General features: G+C 38.2%; 1 protein-coding gene across 1 annotated transcript in view; it reads right to left on the bottom strand.

The window, feature by feature from the left end:
- DPP10 (dipeptidyl peptidase like 10) overlaps positions 1-23,244 on the bottom strand; it is a 202,318-nt gene that overhangs the window by 59,772 nt on the left and 119,302 nt on the right. Inside the window, exons 5-6 of the mRNA XM_005415744.2 lie at positions 1,842-1,894; positions 1,661-1,742 (exon numbers count right to left, since the gene is read on the bottom strand). Coding sequence (XP_005415801.1) covers positions 1,661-1,742; positions 1,842-1,894 — 135 coding nt within the window. The remainder of the gene's footprint in view (positions 1-1,660; positions 1,743-1,841; positions 1,895-23,244) is intronic.

Raw genomic sequence — 23,244 nt, 5'->3', positions numbered from 1 at the left:
GTGGACTGTTCCTGCAGGTGTACATCTCTATGGCAACACTCGGCACCATTCAGAGTGCACAGAAGATTTTGTGTTCAAAGTTATTATTTCCTAATTCTGCAGACCATATGGCACCATAAAACCCACAGCAGAGCAGATATTTTTAAAGCATGACATTAACTTTACTAGGGACATTAACAAAGATGAGTAATGTTATCCTCGCTCAAGTATGAATTATGCCAGTGTTTTCAAATTTGGATGATTAAGGTTGTACCTAAAATGATCATCTATTTTTTGCAGTTCTGAGATGTAATAGGAGTCTACTTGTGCCTGTATCTGAAAGTATCCATACATATTTTCAGAATGACATTTTAAGCAAAACCACATAAAGATAGCATTATTCTGATTTATTTTTCTGAGGTTTATGATTGGTAAATCTGACCCTGTTCTTATGAGACATCTCACAAAAAGAAAAAGATATTTTCTCAGAAATCATTTCATTTTAGTTCTACTTTAGATTACTGATTCTCTGATCAGCATAAATATCCAGATCCTCTGTCCAGTACAGAGGAATATTACAAACTGAAATTTAATTAAAGTATTTCTCGAATCTGTTCAATTTTGCAAATGCTTCTCCTTTCTACTACAACTTACATAGTTTGCCACATTCCATAATGCTGCCTGGCAAATAACCTATGTATTTATTACCACTAATTCTGTTGCCATGCTCTCATTATTAACAAATTAAGGTGGTTAATTATTAAAACATACGAAGCATGTTCCAATTACTTTTTCTCACCTGCCTCCACTTCCTTAATGCAAAACATTCCAACCAGAAACATTTTTTACTTTCCAATCATCTTGATGAATGATATAAAGCAATAGGGTATATTCTCTAGACATTCAGCTTACAGCCTCTCTGCATGAACAAGCTGGATGTGCAAGGAGGCCCTGGGATCATGCCTGGGGGCATTAATGAGCTTATTAGAACACTGTAACAAGGATTATCTGAATTTCTTATGCAGAACTGAAGATTTAATCAGTCTCTTGCCTTCAACTACCAACACAGGTCAGCTTAAAATCACTGCTGTTCTAAAACCACAATTTTTTTTCTTTTTATATTGACATTGGTTATGATGACTATGGATGGTTAATGTTCATTAAAAATGGTAAAACTTCTGGAAAAAATATTATACGTGAAACATGGCATCTTGTTTAATTATTATGAATTCAATGCAGAACAGCTGACCTTGGCAGTAATTTTCATACTGAAATGAAAACATCACTTTTCATGAGTCCATCACATCACATTTGGATGCTAAGCTTTTGCTTTTGCCCACAGTTTTCATTGATATTGCACTTTAAAAAAACTGTCTTTCACCTTTAACGTTCCCTCCCACACAGCAGTAGCCATAAAGATGGTTATCCTGAAAATCACTGAGTGCATATTTAGATGAAGGTGTGATTCTTTCAACAACTGTACCATGTGCTTATTGCGGGTCAGCCTGGAAAAACATGTTTTTAATAAAAAATAAACAAACAAATAGAGCTCTCCTAAAAGCTGTAATAGGAACACACTACTATGGCGCAGAAATACGTGACACAACTTCTTTTAAAGCTTCCAGTTTTGTTTTTACCTCAGTCTGTCTGGAGTCCATACATTTTTAATGACTGTGCTTACCAGTTGCTGTCCGTGAACACCCCAGGCTGCATACTGTAAAACTGAATCCTCTACTTCTGGAGGGTTTAACTCCCAAACTTCCCTTGAAAAAAGGGAAACATTTTTACTTGAACACACTGGCATCACCTTATGCATAGAGCCACTGACAACAACACAGTATGGAAAAAACAATGTGACCTACCTTGTGTGGATGTTATAAATCACATATGAAGCTGTATAAGAATAATGAAAAACCTGTTAAAAAAAAACAAAAAACAAAACGTAAGGATTACAAGACAATATACAGGATTAAATACAGACTACCATAAAGGCAGTCAGACTCTTCAACCCCTGTAAACACTGACACCTTTATTACTGAAAGAAGGTTTTACTGAATTAATTATAACCAATAGACCTGAACCAGGTTTTGAAAGGAAGGACACACATACTCACCTGTTAATTTAACCAGCCACTGTAACAGTACAACTGCACATAAAAGGTCCAAATTAGAAAAATCTGCATTCCCATTTAAAAAAACCCCAACAATAAAAACAACCTCCCCCCCCCCAAAAAAAAACCCAAACCAAAAACCACATGCGAATATACATTAGGGAAAAAAACCATTTTTTTTCCTTCATCAAACTGTATCAAAATGATTGCACAGGCATCACAGTCATTCTGCTTGAAGTGCAGACCAATACAGGCTCATATGGTATTTTTCTGACCACTTGCTATGAACAGCCTGAAGGACTTCCCAGGTATGGCTCACAGAACAGAAAATCTGTCTACTTAGCAGGGCTCTGTTTGCTGTGGCTTTCATTAAATAAGTTTTGGTCTGATTTTGGCTGACTTTCTTTGCTTTTCAGGAAAAGTTTGTTGAAGTTTTTCTGATATTTTGGGTAAAAGAAAGAGAGACCAAACTTTCTAATTCAACAGCAAGTTACCAGTGACTTCTGGATTCAAAACCTGTAGTATTGTCTGAGCAGAACAGAAGAGCACTTACAGTGTGTAATGTGATGGACCACCACACCACAGAGCTCAAACCAAAGCAAACAATTACACATTCTCTCTAGTCAAACATTAGTCTATACACCCACAGTGAATAACAGACATTTTACTCTCTTCCAGGATTGAGTGATTGGTTTTCACCTAGCTCATTATTTGCCTCCATGTCTTGTATCATGAAAGTATCATAATTCCATAGTATTAGTTTTAATATGATTTGAAATTGCTACATGGTCTTGGAATATGAAATATATTTGCCACTAATTATTAGTGAACTAAGCAAAAATCTTTCTAATGGAAACTTCTGTTAGAAAAAAATGTTAGATTACATCCTCTAGACCGACTGCAGCTTCATGTCTACAGTAACAGCATCTCTGCTTGGCACATGGAGGATTTCTTTCTGGACAGGCTAATCCCAGTTATACGGGGACAGCCACAGCTGTAAAGCCAAAACCTTCACTTGGCTGCATGTGTTGGGAGCTCTTCAGGGTACATTTTCTGCTCTGGGAACCTTTCAGTGTCTCCTTCAAAGAGAACAGGCAAAGAGGGATCCTACATGGACAGAGCCACTGGAATTTGTCACTATGGAACACGAGAGGGTTTCAGAGGTTGTTATTTTGCCTAGAGACCAGTCAATAACAGAGCCATCCAAAACATCCTTCCACTGACTGCCTTCTCATTATTAGTTCCCTGCCAACACATGCCAAGAATTTAGCATGCCCCACATCTTTGCTGGCTGATGCAGCAAGGATCCCACAAAGGTTTCTAAGATTAGTAACCCTACTTTGCGCAACAGCTGAGTACCCATTCTAGAAAATTTCCCTTTCAGACAAAAATAATTTCCATTTTCCAAGTCTATTGTGTTGAACATCAGAACTGTTGCTCCAGTAAGAATCATACATATATTAATAAGCATGCCCCAAACATTTTTATATTTTATATTACAGCTTAAGAGAAACTGTTTTGTCTTTCAAGGTAGCAGCCTCTTCTGAAAAGTAGAGACAAATGGTTAAATCATGGTGGTTTCTGCACAGGGGGTGCACTGCCAGAGATTTCCCAGAGGGGCACTCACCAGCAGCCAGTTACAAAGAAGAGAAGTGGGTCTCTTGCCCTTGTAGGAAAAGGGAAAATTGTATCAAAGATAATGTGTGGAGGGTTGATAAATATTTTGAATAGGAATATTTTAAAAGTAAATTATTAGACAGAATATATTTCAACAAGAAATGCTAAACTAATAAGTCATTCTGGCAGCTTAAACAGAAAATATACTGTAACAACAAGAACAACACTTCATATATCATGTGGAAACTCTGCTCCTGCCTTGTGTAACATTTCTGTCTAAACATTTATGCAGAAACATTAATATCTGTTGAAAAAAGTGGAAAGAGCTCCACTTCTAGTGGAGACAAACACTACAGTGAGGTCACTTTCAGACAGGATGCTGACATTTTTTCTCAATTTACTCATATTAGTTCTTAACAGAAACACCATGTATAAATTACAAGTACCAAGCTTCCTAATTCATCCTGCTTGCAAGAGCCACACACTGAAACACTGTCAACATTAAATCAACAAAAAGGATGCATTAAATATTTCTTTTCCTAGTCTGGCTCTCATAGAAAGTGCTTAGGAAGCTCTTGTAGTTTTGTACAAAGGCTCAACCTGTTTGGTTTCCTCTTGCACAAAGCTGGGACACAGCCCTTCCTTAACACCATCACACATCTGGCACCACTGGGAGGAGCGGCAGGAACCCTCTCAATACCAGGATCAAACCTCCCAGACAGCCACCAGTTGTGTCCTCTGTGGAAGAGGCTTGGGAATTACGCCCTGCAACTCCTGAATTGTAGGATGTGCACTAAGCAGGAAAAACCAACAACCCAGTAATTTATTCCAACCCCTCTCCCAGTGTATTTACAGTGAAGGCTGGTTACTGTGTGCAAGTCAAGCCCAAAGTGCAACCACATTCATACCAAAATGTTTTCAGACATTTCTTATACTCCACACCTTCTAACTGAGGTCCTATCAAAAGACTGAATGAAGACTAGTATTTAAACATGGACATTGAATTGCTCCAACTGACCAAAATAAGAGATGTGTAACTGAGGAAAAGATTTGGTTGTAGTGAAAAATACCCATCCTCTACATACAGAGAGAATCAGTTAATGACTATAGACACACAAAACATCTGAAAGAAAAAAAGCAATGTAGGATAGAAAAGCCTTTTAAAATATTAAATGAATTACAGCAATTTCTGCAGTGTCATATCAGCTGAGGAAAACAAAAAGAGGAAAATGGTCTGGTATAATTTATTAAAATAATTATAGATGTTAAGGTTGGGTACTGTAAGGAGCCTAAACTTCAGATGTGGCATGTATGCTTGCTAGGGTTCAGGCCTTTCTGGCAAGTAAATAACTTGCCTGCTTCTATTATGATAAGCTGGTAAATATTCCCTGCAATGTTAAGAACTGTGAAAATGGCTTTTTAGATCAGACAGACAGTATACCTCCCCCTCAGTACAATTTATTTAATTTTTCTTTTGCCATAGAATGCAGTCAGTAACAACCATTGCATATTAAATATTTCTTCTGAATTCATTCTTTTAAAGTGATGACAAGCTTTCATCTGGTGCTGCTCAACACTGAAAAAGTTAGATGCATTTGTGTATGAAAAAAATGAAATTACAGAACTCCATTACAAAGGACCTAAAAGAAAAAGGTGCCAAAAGTATTTCAAGACAAATTGCTCCAGTCAAAATGTATTGAAATAACAATCTATTACTCAGCTAACAGCCAACAATAAAAAACACACTTATCAATCATGATCTGAACTTTTAGATGACACATTTAGATGAAGGTGTGATTCTTTCAACAACTGAGTTCTGGAGTTTCATGTGTCCTTTATTCTCTACCTTTCAAGGAATTATTTTTTCTTTCTGTGGTTCTAAAAGTGAAATAATTCCATGGAACTCAGTGCAATGCCCAACAAGATGCAAGAAAACTGCCTTACACACTGCCAAACACACTCCACTAATTCTGCAAAACGTTCCAGAAAAGATCCAGTTCACTGTCCTCGGGTAATTTGGAAAACATTTCTCAGCAGAATAGTGTTTTTGCTAAAAAGCTGCCAAGAAAAGCTCAGTAGCAGTATTTTTATGGTGTGATGAGAGCTCTCAGCTCCAGGGAAATGGAAGAGAGATGATGACATTAGAACCTCACAGTGCTATAATCCCAAAATGCTTGGGCATGCCAAACACCTTGATGCATCCTTTATCCATTTCCCGTATTATAAACCAATTACATTCTTTCATGTGTTATTTATTTAGAGCAGTAATGATGCCTTCTTGCTGGCACAGCTTTTTGCAAGGTAGTGGAGTGTCTGTCTTGTATTTTTGTTTTCACCCAAACAGACACCTGCAATCTGAACTCCTCACTGCAGCTCTCAGTGCTGCTACACTCTGTAAATTCCCCTTTCAGGTTCCAATAAGACATCTTACAGTGCATTAAAGCACTCAGTCTGTGCAAGAGCTATAAAAGCTGAGAGGATATGAAATACATATTGAAAATTTCAGCACCTGCAGTAATACTTTCAGTTATTCCAAAGCTTAACAGCCAAATGGTGTCCATGTCTTGCACACAACAAAGATATCCATCTATTTGTATTGAACATAGCAAATAGAACACACTATTTAAAAGCCATGCCCTTCCCATTAGTGAAAAAAAAAAGCAGCAGAGACTCATTAAATAACTGAAATTGCAGTGTTTGCCATCATTCCCATCCCACTTATCTCCAAACACATACCCTGATTTGAAAAGAAAGGCAGTTTCTCAGATAAGGTTCAAAACCATGCAGGTCTTTCTGATTCACCAGTGAGATATCAGATCTTTTATGGGTTAATTTACACTTCTGATCCCATGAAAAATAAAATCTAGCATTTTATGAGACTAGTAATGTGAATGAAAAATGACTATATTCTTGTTCTATGAGTTGAAGAATTTAATCAGTTTTGGATACAAAATAATCAACCTTAGCTGGGTAAAGTTTAAACTCCTGCAATATATGGATGCCTCCCAAACAGTATTACTCATAAAAAAAAAGAAAGATCAAAAAACTGCTTTTATTGCTTCACAGGCACAAGTTAATTATTAGGAAGTTCAAAGCTATGAGAACCTGACCTGGAAAAGGTTTTCTGTGCCTGAAACCTTTTCTATATTTTCCAGCTACATCAGTTGGCCTAATAAAAGATATTACCTCTTCCCACAAATCTTGTCTTGTTTATCCCTTCAGGCCACCACATCAGTAACAACAATGTTAGGGAGAAACAAATACTCCTAAGCCCAGCTGAAAAAAAGGGACTGCCTCAAACTAAAAGTGATCCCTCAAAATGAATAACCTGCATTACAGTGCATGTCACAAAATGCTTGTGAACCCAGAAATCAGGGGGCAGGACACAGTGAAGCAGGGAGGTAAACAGGAATACAGCTTGCCAAGGACACTCACTTCTCCATTCACCCGTGGCCCTTCTCACTTTTGGAGATCTTTCATAATACATCAGTAAAATGGTCTGGCACATTTCCAAACTGCCCCAGTGGGTGCCAGCCACAGGAGCTGCTGGCTGTTGTGCACGGTGTAAAAAACAGCACCATGACTGGGATTCTGCCTTTATCCTCTTTTCTACAGTTGAATTAAGCATTTGAAGAATTGCTGAAAAATCTACTTATGCTGAAAACTGAACCATAAAGCCTTTGCCACGGCAAAGTGGTTAGAAAGCCAAGCAAAAATAACTCATCATTCATCTGTCATTCATGCAATGAAGTACCAACACACAATGACAAACAGAATCTCATTCAAAAACCCAAATCTTTAAGAAACCTCCACTAAAGGCTCAAAAATACAATTTAGAAAAAGAAGTGTAAACATATATTGCTTCCTATTTTGCCTTTAGGATACAAGTATCTTGGAAGAAAAATGGAATATCCAGAACATGCCATGAGCTACAAATATTGAGCAAGATGCAGAGTGGAGAGAATATGAGGGGACATAATGAGGCACAGGATGGTTATAGAGATCTTTTGAAGGGATTACTGATATAAATATGGTGTGCTTGTGGCCAGAAAAAATAACTGTATTATGTATTTTAAGTAAGTTAACATATATTCAAGTTCACCCTCTGTCAAAAAACACAGCCTATATAAATTATACTAAATTATACAAATTCTATGTCTATTATTTATGTAAATTATGAAAAGAATTATTGAAATTATTTTTCCTGTAGTTAGTGATATTTTACTATCAATTTTGCTTAGAGAACAGTGGTGTAATTCAGATTTCCAGCAATGAAAATGGAGAAAAGGCTTTCAGCAGGTCTTTAATGTCATGCACAAGCTCCTTATTCTGGTACACATCTGGAGAGCACAAGATTATTTGTGGCCAAACTTCCTCCATTGTGGAAAGACTGCTGAAAGCAAATGAGTTACAGTGGGAGGGGACACTCTGCTTGATTCCATCAGGATTCCAAGCAGCAACTTCTTGCTCTCCAGAAAACCAGATTAACATTCACACAACCAGCTCCTATTCCTCATCTCCTTTTTATGAGCTTTAAGACACGTGACCTTGCTGGGACTGCAGTGCAAAGAGAATGGGATCAGTATCTAATGTGCTGATCACAAAACAATAAAGAAGATACATTCCTTTCTTATCTTTGTATTGCAAGATGTTCAGCACCCCGTTAGTAAAACCTATGAGGGAGTTAATAAGATTAAATTAGGAGCAGCATGACTACTGCCAAAGGCAAAGCACAGCTGCTGGATGAAACTTCCATCCATTTTGCAATTTATGTGCTAAATAAATTAATAATGTTAATGGTATCAATAACATTATGGTGAAATCCAAATTTCTCTAAAATTCTGTTATCATTCACCTCAAATGTTCCCCCTTTACCTTTCCAGTCTGACTCCATGTGTTCTCCAGCTTAGAAACTGTTGCTAAATGGGATTGAACATGGCATGGCCATGGTTGGGTTTCAAGTAATTGGCTCTTTGGGTGTGTAAGAGGTGAGGAGACAGCTCTGCAGCACTGAAGTCTGAGCCACAGAGGGACATGAAACCACTGGGTAACACCTGTGCTATTAGTGAAGAGTTTGAAAAACCACACTCCATACCAATCAATGATGGCCTCTGCATATTCATTAAAATATTGATTAAAGACTGGAATTCTGCTGATTTCATGCCATGGCAACAAACACAGTGAGAGCTCAGACTGTGCATTGATACTAAAGCTCAGCTCACTTTGGGATACACACCAGAAATGCTTCACACCATGCACCAGTGAAGTGGCATCTTTTGTGCTTGGAGCTCTAGTATTTAACTGGTATTTTCCTGGTGTTAGATTCAGTAAGTTAAGCCAGATGAGTTAATGACTGATTTCATATTGGTTATATCTGGGATAGAGAGAGCAATGGGGACTTCTCATTTTAAATAGTGTGACACAACATGTTCTTCAACTGGTTTCAAAGCAAACTCTTAGCACAATCACCTGAAGAGTCTGTAATACTGAGATGATGAACTGCCACACATCTGTAAATCCTATTATTTCTACCCAATTCTGGAAGCAAAAACAAAATAGAGGTAAATTTTGCCACTACTGATGTCTAAATCTTTATATAGTCTTGTGCAATTTTGGCCCTTTTGGTGAAATATCTGGTTTCTGAGAACTCTGTATATAATTGCAGAGTTACTTCAAAATAGAGCTTGATGCATGTGAGCACTGAAGTTATATGACAAGGTTGTAACTTTGAAAAGCATCATATTTATTTGTTTCAATCAGCATTGATTATTTCTCATGATTGATAAGAACCACTGCATATCATTGGTGGGAATTTATGGTTAACATTAATTCTTTGGGGTATGAAATATTGCCAGCCATAACAACTATATGCTGCCAAACCAAAATAAATATGAAGGCAAGACATTCTGAGACACGTAATTTATCTGTAAGAAAAAAGGCTGTCAAGGAAGCCTAAACAAAAATGCACCTCTAGAAAATCTGTTAGAGCCTCAACTGTTCACACAGAATTTTTCAGCAAGATTAATTATCTCAAGAAAAAGACATCCACTGCAGAATGTAAATTAAATCACAATCAATTAAACTCAGTTCATATAACCAAGAGTAATGTGATACAAACCACAGTTCAGAATAAATGCAGAAACTTCTTTTTCTTCTCCTACATCAACAGCTGATAGACCATCATTTGGATATGCAACTCAATCAGTTTTGAATATATAATAACTTCAGATGAGTGAATTATTCAAGAAAGAATGCTCTGCATTGCCACTTCTCAAAGCCTCACATATCACTGTCATTTGAAATTCTATTAGTTACACTACCACGTAAAATATGTTTCTTGAGTCTCGTATGAGATGACTTATGACAAAAATGTATATGGGTTTTTTTCTGGCTTATTCACCTGCAGCATTAAAAACCAGGAATGACTGCACTGAAATCATTGTTACATGACAGTGAAACTGGTAAATCTCAAGCCTCAAGCATAATACATGCATTTTTATTTTTGTATTGATACACAGGTATGTGTCCATCCCTTTCAAGCTTATGCTCATACTCATATTCAGTGTGATCAAAATTTGGACTTTATAAGTATTTGAGGATTTACAGAATCTTCCCTTTTCCTGAACTGATTTGCTGACAGCTTTAGAGTGTGCATGTGCATTTTGATCTGGACAAGCGTAAGGGGAAACAAAAAATATAAATTCTGACAGCACAACCAGAACTTAATCTCCATGGAAATATGAGACTGGTGAGGGTGCTTGCCTCTGGTCAATGCAGCTGAGAATCCAAACCTGTCTTAGAAAAATATTCATTTAAATGCTTTAATATGCCTGACACTTTAGTCAGTCTTATCTCTTTACAAGGTCCTATGGATTACTTATATCTCACACAAAAGGCATCATCTACAGGGAATTTGGATTGAGTGTCTCCACACATACTGAAAATTGTTAACGGAAAACAAAATTTTTAAAACACCGATTCTTAAAGGCAAAGCTTCATCAAGTGTTCTCAGAGTGTTCTGAGATGGCTTAATTACTCTTTGAGATACTGTGGAAGAAAGAAACAAGTCAAGGCCTGGTTTTATTTTTAGTTTTTCCCTGGTGAGTCACAAATTGTATTTATTCAAACAGATTGTTAAACAGAAAATTTCCAGATGCAGAAAAAACCACTACCTTGTTTTGAAGAGACACACTTCTACATGTTGTGATATTTACAAAAATATGCATAAACTGATTCATGTGAAATATAATGCAAAAAACAAAAAGTTAAAAAAACATTGAGAAAATATTTTCTAAATTAACATTTTATATAAATGAAATGTCCAGGTTCTGAGCACAAAACTAAACAGAACTGAAGGTGTCCTGAAATGATGAGAATACAAAAGGAAATCAAAGCACGTGATGAGTCAATTTTGAAGTAAAGACTATAGTCTCAATATCTCTTTTTCTTCTCCAGACAATCTGAGTCACTCGGGCAGCACTTAGGAAGCAGATACCGGATGCTCATCTGTTGTTTGCTTACAAATTGCATGAGGAGATGAAAAGACCCCGTGGAGCTGGAGAAAGGAGAAGCAATGAGATAAATGGCCTATGGGTCTGAAGAAATGGAAAGGGGAAATGGAAAAGAAAACTGGGCTGAGGGAAGCAGATGGCTAAACCAGCAAGCATGCAAGATGAAAGAAGGAAGACAAAAAGACAGGGCTAAAAATATCAGGATGGGAAAAAAGAGACATAATAGGAAGAAAGAACAAATCCAGAACAAAACAGAGCTGAGACCCTTAAAGGGCTGGAACTGAAGAGGCTCAGATGAAAGGAGAACAGGCAGCAGGGAGGGAAGGCAGCAAGCAGACCCACAGTGTGTGAGCATGGTGGCTGGAACACAGGCTCAGGGAACTGAGGAATGCATCCAGGCAGAATACACTGGCACCTAGAGCCTTTCTCTTCTGGAGGATTAAAGACATGAATGAAAAGCTTTTTTCTAAGCAATCTGACAGTTCAGTACCTGTACATGACCTACCTGCCTTTCACTGCCTTGATTACTATCAACAAAAATTGCTTAGTGTGGATATGACACATGGAACAGCAGGAAGGCACTGGGTGTTTCTTGTGTCAAGTCATCCTCTCTCCTAATCTCCCACTGTGACATCAAGACACCTTTAATGGTAGCTCTGGCTGTTGGAGAGTCCAGGGAATCTTTGTATGCTACTGGCAGGGTTTTTTAATAGCAATAAATTCCTTATTTAGTCTTTTATAGAGTTTTCATGATAAAATGATTGTTTGTTTCTCTTTTGGTATTTATCTGCCTGTAGGTTGAGCTGTGAACAGCTTTCACAACTACTTTTGAAATCCATGTGCTTAAAGTGCTCCTGCACTGCAATCAACTTTTATGATACCAGGCAACCAACATGGCCAGGACTCTATCCCTCCAAGACATTCTCTAGAAACTGTTTTTTAAACTCTTCAAATAATCTGAACACCGCAATTTAGATTTCTCCCCTTCTTACATCAGTCCTGCACTGCTGTGTGAGCTCCAGTATCTTCATGTTTTAAATACAGCATGAAAAGAAAATCTTTTCCATAGGAGTAAGTTCAACAAGTATCACTACAACTAAATTTTGTCTTTAAACTTCCTTTTTGGTCATGCCCTATTCATCTCCCACACCTCCATGATTTCTTTGGCGCTGCTGGCCCTGCTAGCAAGCTTACACTGTTCCCCTTCTGTTCCACTACCCTGTTACAAAACTGAGCAAAATATCACCTCCAGGTGCAGTTCCCAACAATGGAGCTCACAGCCAGTTATCCTCTCCAGCACTTCCCATTAGCAAGCCATGATGCTGCTTGCAGCCAACTAGGTCTATCTTCACTAATTTTCTCTTATTGTGCCACATTTCTGTACTGGTCTCTGTTGTGGCCATTTTATGATATTACAGTCCCTTTGATGGTGCTATCATGAAGTAGACTCCTGTAGCAAGTAAAAGACCTCTTCATGATGAAGTGATTAAAAGGTCATGATAAGAGAGCTATTCATTTAGTACAAGGGAGTACTTCGTGGTGATCTCAAAGAAGCTGTAACAAAGTGATGAATACCTCACACCAAACTCATCTCTCCAGGACTCATCTAATCTGGTGCTATATTTGCAGATAATAAATAGAATTATAAAGGCTAAATTTGTGCAGGTGGTTGACTGCCTTCACTGGAACATTAATTTATTGCCTAAGACCCCACGCTAAACCTTTCATGCTCAAATACCCAAAAAGACTTGTCCTTACTTAAAAAGAACACAAAAATTGGATAATAAAGGGGCACATCTTAATATTTCTCTAAAAATTGGACTCAAGCATTTGATCTGTTAGGTCTGTCACACTATCTGTGCTCCTCATAGCCTGAGATGGAAGCTTGGTTTAAAGAGTGATGTGCAACAAAGACAGCTTAAAACATTTCTCTGGGACAGTTACATAAAGGTCTAGTCTTTTCCACCTACTTCAAGGTATTTCAACTCTATGTCTGTATTTTAAAAGACCTTTCTTTCATTCTATCTGTACCAAAGTAACTGCTAACTCTCATTTACAGAAACCCACTTATCCAACACTCCTTTCAGCACTGTTGAGAAATGCCAACACCAGCAGATTTATCTGCTTTCCCAACTGTCCTGTTGGCCTAGTCAGAGGCAGTTAGACAACTTTTTTTTGTGATCAAGGAGCCAGGAATGGGGCCAATGTGAGAAAGATGGGATGGTTTCCTCGTGCATAATGCAGGTGGGAGATACGCCTGCCATGCAGTGCATGAAAAAAGAACTGTGAGACAGGAGGGTTAAAATATTTGAAAAACACACAGCCTGTTTTTATCTTTGGACATTTGCCCTGGAATAAAGTTTTCCACCACTGGATTAACGAATTACTTCTTAAGAGTCAAACAGAGCCAACCGTCCCCATTGATATCCACTTGCATGGCGGATTCAATTATGCTGTACAGTGGTGTTTCAAGTGAATGAAAACTCTGCCTTAGCATTTTTGAAGCAATGACCTGGGTCAGGCTGACCATCTCCCTTCAGGCTAAGTAATTTTATGTTAATAGAAAGGCACAGGGGCAGCCTGTGCACGTACTTGTTTAATGAGAAGCAGCAATTCCAGATTCCAGTGATGAAGGAGTTAGCTTGATACTTCACTGCCTTATTTCTGTTTTGTAGGGGGAAGTGACTCATAAAGTGGAGGTGGTTGGGGGGGGTTCTTTCCATTTAATCTTTTTTGAGAATCTATGTTCATCTTTCTAATTTGTAGAATGCTCTTACAAAACATTTGTTCTATTTTAAAAATAATTAACTACTACTTTTGTTCTTGATGTTGAATATTTCCAAGAGAACTATTTTGTGCTCTGATTGTACATAATAGCTTGTCACAGAACATATCAACCACTTGTTGAATTGCATCAGATATTAGTTATTATTTAAGAACGGCAAATCCATTCCAACTTCACTACATCTAGTTAAGGACTTGGCCGGATTTGTTATTTTAACACCACTGTGTGGGCTACAAGTCAATTTTCAAAACCTCTTGACAGACAACTTGCACATTTTCTCAGCTTCTATAGTGATCAAAAAAAATCTGTGAGAAAGCTAATGATTTCACAGAAATAAAAAAAATGTTAGATAAACAAACCAGATCTTTCTATGATTTATTACACAGGGCATTCACTTTGCAATGGTTTTTCTGGTCAGTGGGCCTAATTTCCAATATATTTGTAATTGTACCTACTGAGTTGAACATGATAGTGAATGGGACCTTCAGAGGGAAGTTTTTATTTTGATAAAGTCTGTTCCAGTGAATAAAACTATTTTTTTACAAAAGCTCAGCCTATGAACTGTGTGCAAGGGAAATACACTCGACAGAAGGAATATTGTATTAGGAAAATCTAGGTATTGATAAAAGCAGATTACTGCCTAATCATGTTGACCGCTCCCACGTTTGATATGGATGTATCTGAAAAGAGGTGGCTAGAAGAATACATCTATGATGAAAATCTTTTTATTGATCTCTGTAAACTTTGTTTAGTTCATTAATGTGTGATTTGTGTCCAGGAACAACTAAGTAGTCACTTGAAATATGCACTGCTATTAATTTGACATATGTGCTCTCAGTATCTCTCATATATATATATATATATATATATAAAAGCAAAGATCAAACTGCAGATTTTCAGTTATTTGCACTATGAAACCCTACAGAGTTCTTTGCTCATGGAGATGAACTAAGCAGTGAACAGCCCATGAGTGTAGGCTATAAACTCAACAGATTATTCTAGGCTGTAGCTTTCTTGCAGGAACAACAAAAACACCAAGGTTGACTTGTGGCCATATTTGACAAAATTTTAGTGCTTTCTCTGCAAAAACACGTGGGGAATAGAATCCTAAGCTTTCTAAAGATGGATGCATTTAGGTGTCAGATGAAGTCAATAAGATACTGATAAGTCAATGAGATGCAGAGCTCCGGCACAATTCTAAAAAACCATCTCTGGTGCTGCATCTTTAGGCACTCAAATACCTCCATAAATGTGACACATAAAACCACAGAAATTGTTACCACTCCCCTTTCCATGTGTTCAAAAGCCATTCTAATCAAAACAATGAAATTCAAGAGATTTTATATGAAATACCTGATATAAAGTGCTTATATTCTTCTCACATACTCGAGTGGAGCAAATTCCATAATATAACACTTATTTGATATTTAATTCATCTTCTTTGTAATTCAGTGTGCAGAATTAAATGATTAAACCTAAAATGATTATGTACATAATGAGTAAAAACAGATCAATTATTTTTTAATTTAAGGAAGTGGGAGTTATAAAATTGTTTAAGCTCCTTTAATATGAGGCACTACCTAGTCAAATTCACATTTGTGTTCTTTTAAAAATAATATTGACTCGAATCAAATTGAGTTGCTTAGATTTTTAACTAAGCAGTGTCTATTTGATTATAATCCACTGGCCAGATTCTCAGTTGCTGTAATGATTTCTCATCTCTGTTCACTACTGCACTATGTCCACTTTGAACATCTAAATCCCCTTTTAAAATATTTTTGTCTTTTGTTTTTATGGTTTTTGTTTTCTCAAAAAATATGGTTTATTTGTCATAAGAGGTGTACAACAGGTCACATTTTCAAGAGGGAGAACAGCCCTTTGAGCTGTATACTGACCATCAAGTTCCCTGAAAGCTCCTCTTCCCTTACAGAAAACTATCACCAATTTAGCAAATTCATTACAGAAAACTATCACCAATTTAGCAAATTCAGATTTCCTTTGCCAATAATGGTGCTGTAGTTTGAATAACTCCTACTCAACACCCTTTAATTAAATTGTACTTGTAAGAACTATAAATTCAGTAAGGAAGCTGAGATTAAAAAAAAAGTACAGAATCATGTATGCCGATCCAGGATTCTTCCAAGGATAAGAACCCTGTCTTAGATTATGCCCGCAGCAAAGCTTTGTAGATGTTGAGGAGGGACAGGATTTACAGCAAATCCACCCTCTCAGGGGGTGCAAGTGCTGTGTGTACTGGGTTATGTGCCCAAGACTGAGTGGTGTAACTGGTTCAACACTTGCTCAAGATCTGGATCTTCCCTGATTCAATTCAGTAACAAAAAAAAATCATGGTGCTCAGTGGTACAAAGCATAGATATCCTCACAAACACAAAGAGCCAATTCAGCCACCTATTTCACACATATAGACTGCAGATCTCCATTAAACAAATCAATGTTTGATAAGGGTCTGTGAAGTGACCTTAACTATGCACCACTCCTATTCCAGCTAATATTAAATGAACACAGACATGTATGGATTACAGGCAAATGCTTTGGGAATGACATTAAATGTGACCCTACAGTCAGTACTTGTTAAAAAGCTGATCATTCTTTTCTCTTTTTCAGTATTAAGAATGATCATCAGTAAGAGCAATGCACCCCACAAGCACAGCACTACCAAGGTAATACAGGACATACCCAGACCTCTGTAGCCTGCAACTGGTTTATAGGTGGGTGCAAGTTATATGATTAATTGCATATTCATTTAGTGGGTTAGGAATTTATAAGGGTCCATTAAGAACTTATTAGATATCACTTCTTTTTCCTCATACCTTTTTTATTCCTTTTTTTATCCCAATTAGGTCAGTAGTACCTGACATCTAAGGCACATGTAACTAAATGCTAGCGCTCTTTCTCTTAGCAGACACTTCTCTATCAGTACTTCAGAAGCAAAGTTAATCAGGCAGCTAATGATCTGCTTCGCTCGAAGAAATTTTAACTTCCTCATCATCCATTCCCATTACTAACTGATGGAGCTTCCCACAGAAGACTGCTCTCTACATCAGCTCTGGTGGAGCTGATCCAACTGGACTCAAACCTGGGATCCTACCACTACTTCTATCCAGGAGAACTTGCATTTTCCATTATTGGCAAGCAGGCCCTTTTAATGCTCCACTTGCATTTCTGGCACAGCTCCTGGCCAAATGAATCTCCACTAGTCCATCATGTAACACTGACATTCCCTGGCCTTCCCTGCAGCTGATCTTGATGCCTCAGGTTTTACCTTTTTACTTTTTTCAGATTCTGTGCTACTTTGGTGTGTAGGTCTGAGTTTAATATAAGAGGACAGTGAGCTCTCTTCAGAGAGCAGGGAGACAAAATAATTCCTTCTGTAGCCAGAGACCAAGGACAAATGATCTGGATCTCAGGATAAACATAAACAACAAGAGCATAAACAACGTGGACTGAAGAGAGAAAAAAGAAGGATGGGACTTCATGGGCTGGAGCTCTGGTTGGACAATTAGCTCCAATATGTGAGTGGACCAGAACTTATAAAAATGTCAGATCTTGTGACCAAGCCCTCCTTTGCTTCCATCTTGGAGCCATCCAGCAGAGCCACAGCTGTGGCTCTGGTACCGCCACAGTGTGGCCTTGCAAGGCTCTTTAATGAATATCCTCTTTATTTCCCCTAAATCCATTCAGCCCCTGCTCCAGCTGCTTAAGGCTCCTGGCTGAATGGATCTCCCCTAGCCCATCATTAGCTGCAGCATGCAACACTGAAATTCCCTGGCCTTCCCTGCAGCTGATGTGAGCACAGAACTCCTGGAGCAATCCTGGGCTGGTGACTGCAGCTCTGCAGCACAGAGATGAGATAGAGACACTGCAATGCTTTGTACAGCAAGGTTATCTGCTCTGTTCCATGCTGATAATAGCACATTTAATTCTCTAACAACCTTCTCGAGGGTATTTATCACACAGCAAAGAGGTGCATTATATTCCAGAAACACACTGTAGGAAATAAAGTGGTTTGGGAGTAGACTGCTCTGTGCACAACGTCTTAGCAGCAAGCTACAAGTTCACTTGAACTTTTTAACTCTGACAAATTATTCCATTTCTAATGAAATGAGCATGCAATTAATTCTGAATATTCAATTGCTGTGTTTAAACTGTCAAAACACCATTTTTTGAAAAAAAAAAAAATCCCAAAACCTGAAACTTGACATTCCTGAGTGGACTTCTGATGTGCAACTTTATTTTAAAAATCTTCGAGTACTAAAAAATTAGAGCCAGCTAAAACCAAGTTATAACTCTATATTATTTCAATATAGCAAATTATGTATGTTATTTTTCAGTAGGAGGAACACCAAAAATTAATAACTTTCATTACAGAATATTAGCTTTAAATTAAGTTTTCCACTTAGGTCTGAAGGCAAACAGTGCCCTCTTCATGATCTTCTAAATTACTTCTGTGGGCAATATTTTTACTCCTCTACTTACCTGATTTTACCAATCATGTGGTTTTCTTCCACAGTGTTAGATTTGGCTTAATTTGTAATTCTTTAACATGCTAATGCAAAAGAGCTCAGTGTAATAAAGCAAGAGGAGTTTTTCCACCTTGCCTGATAATGCAGAAGAGCTTATCAACATTCTGGTCATACTTAATGCAACCTAAACAGGTTTTGCAATCAATAGGAAAAGGGAATTTGTTAAGTCTCAAAGATGTGCATAAATAGACTTTCTCTGTTATTGGATTATCCCCTACACTGAAACAGACTGAGCAGGGGACTGCAATACTAAGCAGTGTGGGATTTAGCACACAAAATATCAATGCCTGATGGAAAAATGGGAGAAAAATCTGACTGAGAACCAGCCTCACCTCAGGACAGAATGAGCTGCCACTAAAGTACAGAGAAGAAATGGGTTTAATCAGGTTACAAAAGCATCCAAATATAAAAATTCTACACACTTCCTAAAAAAATTATTTTGGCTTTCAACTATTTTATGGCTTACAAATGTTTCTCTTCATTCCAACCAAAATCTCTCTGGCTACAAATTAATCTATCTAATCCTAATCTCCTAGCATAAAATCATACTAAAAAGAATCATCTCACTGTACACAGGAATCTACTGCACACTTGAAGACTTCTATCCCCAGCCTCCCCCTGCTGATGCTAAGGAAACCCAGTTCTTTCTTGACCTAAATATTCTTTCCAAGGCTTCACTATGTCCTACAAAAACCACATGATTAAACACTGAAGTGTGAAACTTTTTTTTTTCCCCAAAGCATAGGACATTACTTTTGTGTTTAGTGTGTTCCCTGACCCATATCCCCATATATTTTTATACAATACTACTGACTATACACTGCCTATAACATATCTGATTACTAGATTTATTCCCTAGGAAGCGTAAGATCTTGCAATTGCATCCATTGAATTGAAACCTGCATACGCAAATCACTTCTCCCAATTTTTTCATTTAGCTTTCAATTCTAATTTTGTTCCTGAGGCTGCTGGTAACCCACTTTGATATCATCTGGTAATTTAAATAGGTGTATTCCCTTTTCTGTTATCTGAATTATCAAAATGCTGAATATTACTGGCCAGAGCCCTGTGAGATATAAATCCATCTTTTTTGACAGTGAACCATTTATTTGCCAGCATTCACTCCAAGCACAGAACTGCAATCTGCTTTAATTATGATGGTCCCATTCAGACCACATTTCCTCATCTGCCCCTGGTGATACCACCATGGCCACTCACTCCTTATCTACTCACCAGCTTTTCTGTACAATTGCAGAGAAATTAAACTGATTTGTTATGATTGGAACTTTACAGATGGATCTTGGCAGTTACCTCCTTTTTGTTAAATTCTAGGTATTTTCAAGCAATTTAACTCCTCTCAAAAAAATCAATCTTACTCCATTTCTCCACCAAAATTCCCATAGAAATCCTATTTTCATTCTTCTGGGGGAAAACCACTCTGTCCTTTCCAGTTTTATGGACCATGTCAATCTCCCATATGTCTTCAGAGATTAAAAATCGTGACAATTACTTTACCTCAGCTACTTCCCTGCAGCAATTTTTATCAGGGCCAGGAGGGCAATTCTAATATTTTATTAAACTCTCATAAACTAAGCATTTGTCAGGTCAACCAGGTCACAGCTAACCTTGCTTTTGAATGCTGGGGCAGAAGAGACAACATTTTAACCTTTACTGCTCTAAGTGATTCCTGCTCTCACCAACAGACAGATTGACTCTTCCCTTGTTTTTCCTTTCCTTTTTGTTGAAGCACTTTCAAAGGACTCTTTACCTTCACTCAGACACACCAGGAGGACAACCCAAGTGCCTGGTCCTGCATCCCCTATGGCCATGCCCTAACTACTGACAGAAACACAGATCAACAGCACCTCCCTTGTTGTTGTTTTTCCTTCCTCATGCTTTCAGTGAGTGCTGTGGGAGGGATGGCCACAGTGCCAGCAGGGGAAGGGAGATGCTCTCCTGATCCCCCAGCCCATCTGCAGTGCAATTCCTACTCAGCTTTCACACCTCTGCCTGTGGTGTTTGATTTTCTCTACTTGCTCTCATTATTCTCTTCCTGTACAAAGTTCAGCATAAGGCATCTGTTTCTTTATTTTTTTGATTCATACATTTTCTCCAGACTTTCAGGCAGGCCCAGGCAAGAACAAACAAAGGAGATGATGAATGAAAACAGGCAGAAGTCTGATTTCTAGCTACTGCTTAAGAAAAAAATAAATTAAAAAAATATATATATACAGGGAAAAAATAACAAGGAGGAATAAGAATCAGCTATTGCTCTGCAACTACAAATGCCTCATGCAGCTTAAAGCAACTGTGCTGCCTGTTCTGTGGCTCAGCTAAACACCTGTGCATCAAGATTCACATGGACATTACTGAAGTTAACTGCACCATGAGGTCATTTTTATTAATTTAAATTGGAATCCTATGTGAAAGCAGCATGCCTTTCTCAGAATCATTTTAGGAGCCAGATGTAACAGAACCTGGGTTTGTGAAGTGGATCATTGGCACTGCAACCCAATACTGCAGCCTTGAGAGAAAAACAATCACTGATAGAAACTCAATTATTGACTCCTAGAGGTGTCCTTTTAGCATTAGAATTCCTCACACACCAAAAAGAAAAAAAAAATTAGTTTTGAAACAGGCACTAAATTGCTCTGCTATCACACATAAAATATATCTGATTTCCCCAGCAGCTGAACCCTTGGCTCTGCTGGGCATCCTCAGACCACCCCTCACTGCCCCTGCCATGCCCTGTCCCAGCAGCCACAGCTGCCCTGCCCAATGCTGCTCCAGAGGCACCACCCTGGGGCCATGGGGGGCTCTATCCCCCACCCTGGGGCCATGGGGGGCTCTATCCCCCACCCTGGGGCCAAGGGGGGCTTTTTCCCCAACCCTGGGGCCAAGGGGGGCTCTCTCCCCAACCCTGGGGTTAAAGGAGGTTCTCTCCTCCCCTCCTCCATCAAACACCCTCTCCCTGCCCACTGAGATTGACTAAATCCTTTGCCAGTCCTTGCTTGGCAGAGAAGAAATCAGTTTGCTCTTGAAGAGGTATTTTTTGGCATGGTGAATAACACAGTGTTGTATCTCACTGTTAATCAAGCATGCAACATTAATATGTCCGTGCTTTGTGCAGCTCTGACCCTCACAGCTCTGGTTTTGAAGGTTTTTTCCAGATGTGGCAAATAAAAGGAGGAAAAAAACCTCACAGACCTTTTTGGATAGAGATATTCTGTCTTGTATAAAATGTAATGAAGTCAAATTTAAATACATCTAACCTTGGGCTTATACAGTCTGAGTTCTTCTAAATGTGCTGTGCTCTGATAATACCTGACATTTAGAGAAGCATATCCCACAGTTATGCAATAAAGTTGATAATTTTCCAGAATTAAATCCACTCCAAGTGTGAATTCTGTAGAAAGAGCTGAAAGGAAAGTCTAGAAAATAATCTAATAGCAGAATAAAGGTATGAATTTGCCCATATTTCTTTTTTTTTAAATTTACACTGAGACAAGAAAAAATCTACATCTGATTTGAAATTTAAAAAGCCTTCACCCTTGAAATGCAAAGTAGAGCCAAGCAAGTACATTGGCTACTTATTCTTCATTATGAGGGACAACCTCATTTCAAACACATGTAAATATTTTACAGAGGTGTAGAAGTTGCTTTATAGAATATTTGCCTGCAGCTACAGCTTGCTGGTAACTTTTGAAACACTACTTTACATGCTTAGGAGTGGCAGACCTTGAACCATTGGTATTTTCATTGACCTTTTTTTTCTGTACAGGGGCCTTCCAGCAAAAGGCATGGAATTTGCTTCCCCTGATTATTGAGGAAAAGCAGTTCAGCCAATTCTGAGAACAAACCTGGGAAACTGCAGCAGCAGCAGCAGAGGAGGAGAACAGCAGCAAGAGACTCCCCAAAGCACCAGCAGCAGCTCTGGCTCCCTGGGTTACCTCAATCCTGCTAAAAGCCTGCCAGCCCGTGGCTCTGAGCCTCACAAAATGAGATGCCAAATTTGCCTGGGTGGAGTGAGAAACTCATCCGTTCTTTTTCTACAAAGGACAAAAGGAGCTGTGTTTATCAACCCCTTCTGAAGGAAAGGGTAATGTGGAGAGAGGAGAGCTCCCCACACACGTGTGTGCATTCACTCATCACACGTCCTGCAGCCTTCACTGGGTGCAATCTGCTTGATTTCTTTTTAAAAGCTTCCATTGCATTTTGGGCACAAAATTATCTGGTCATAATGATATAAAAAGTTATAAAAGAGGAAAAAAAAAAACTAGGAAAACTGAACATGTATATTTAGTGTTCTATCTTCTAAAAGTGATTAGCAAACACAGAGAAATTTGAATTGAAGCTTTATCATTGATGACACCACACTCATTAAACCAGCCATTCTATCAGTCTCTGCAAATTCCCACTATCCTAGCAAATCAAAGAGGAAGATGTGGAATTGCCATGGGTACTCACAGTCATACAGGACATACCTCATTCTGCAGAAGATGAAAGGAATTTGCAAAAACACAAATGTCATTCAATGTTTTAAAGCATTACCATGATAAAAGTGCCTAAGATGATTCTTTGCCTTTGTTATGAAATGAAATATCTCAAATGTAATAATGAATGCCTGTAAGAAGGGAATAACACACTTTTACTACAAATCTATTGTCAGGCATGGCCTGACTCTTCCCTGAAGCAGGA

Source organism: Geospiza fortis, unplaced genomic scaffold (genome assembly GCF_000277835.1).
Source record: "Geospiza fortis unplaced genomic scaffold, GeoFor_1.0 scaffold112, whole genome shotgun sequence".
In the NCBI taxonomy this organism is placed as follows: Eukaryota; Metazoa; Chordata; class Aves; order Passeriformes; family Thraupidae; genus Geospiza; species Geospiza fortis.
This window is presented reverse-complemented; position numbering and strand designations above follow the sequence as displayed.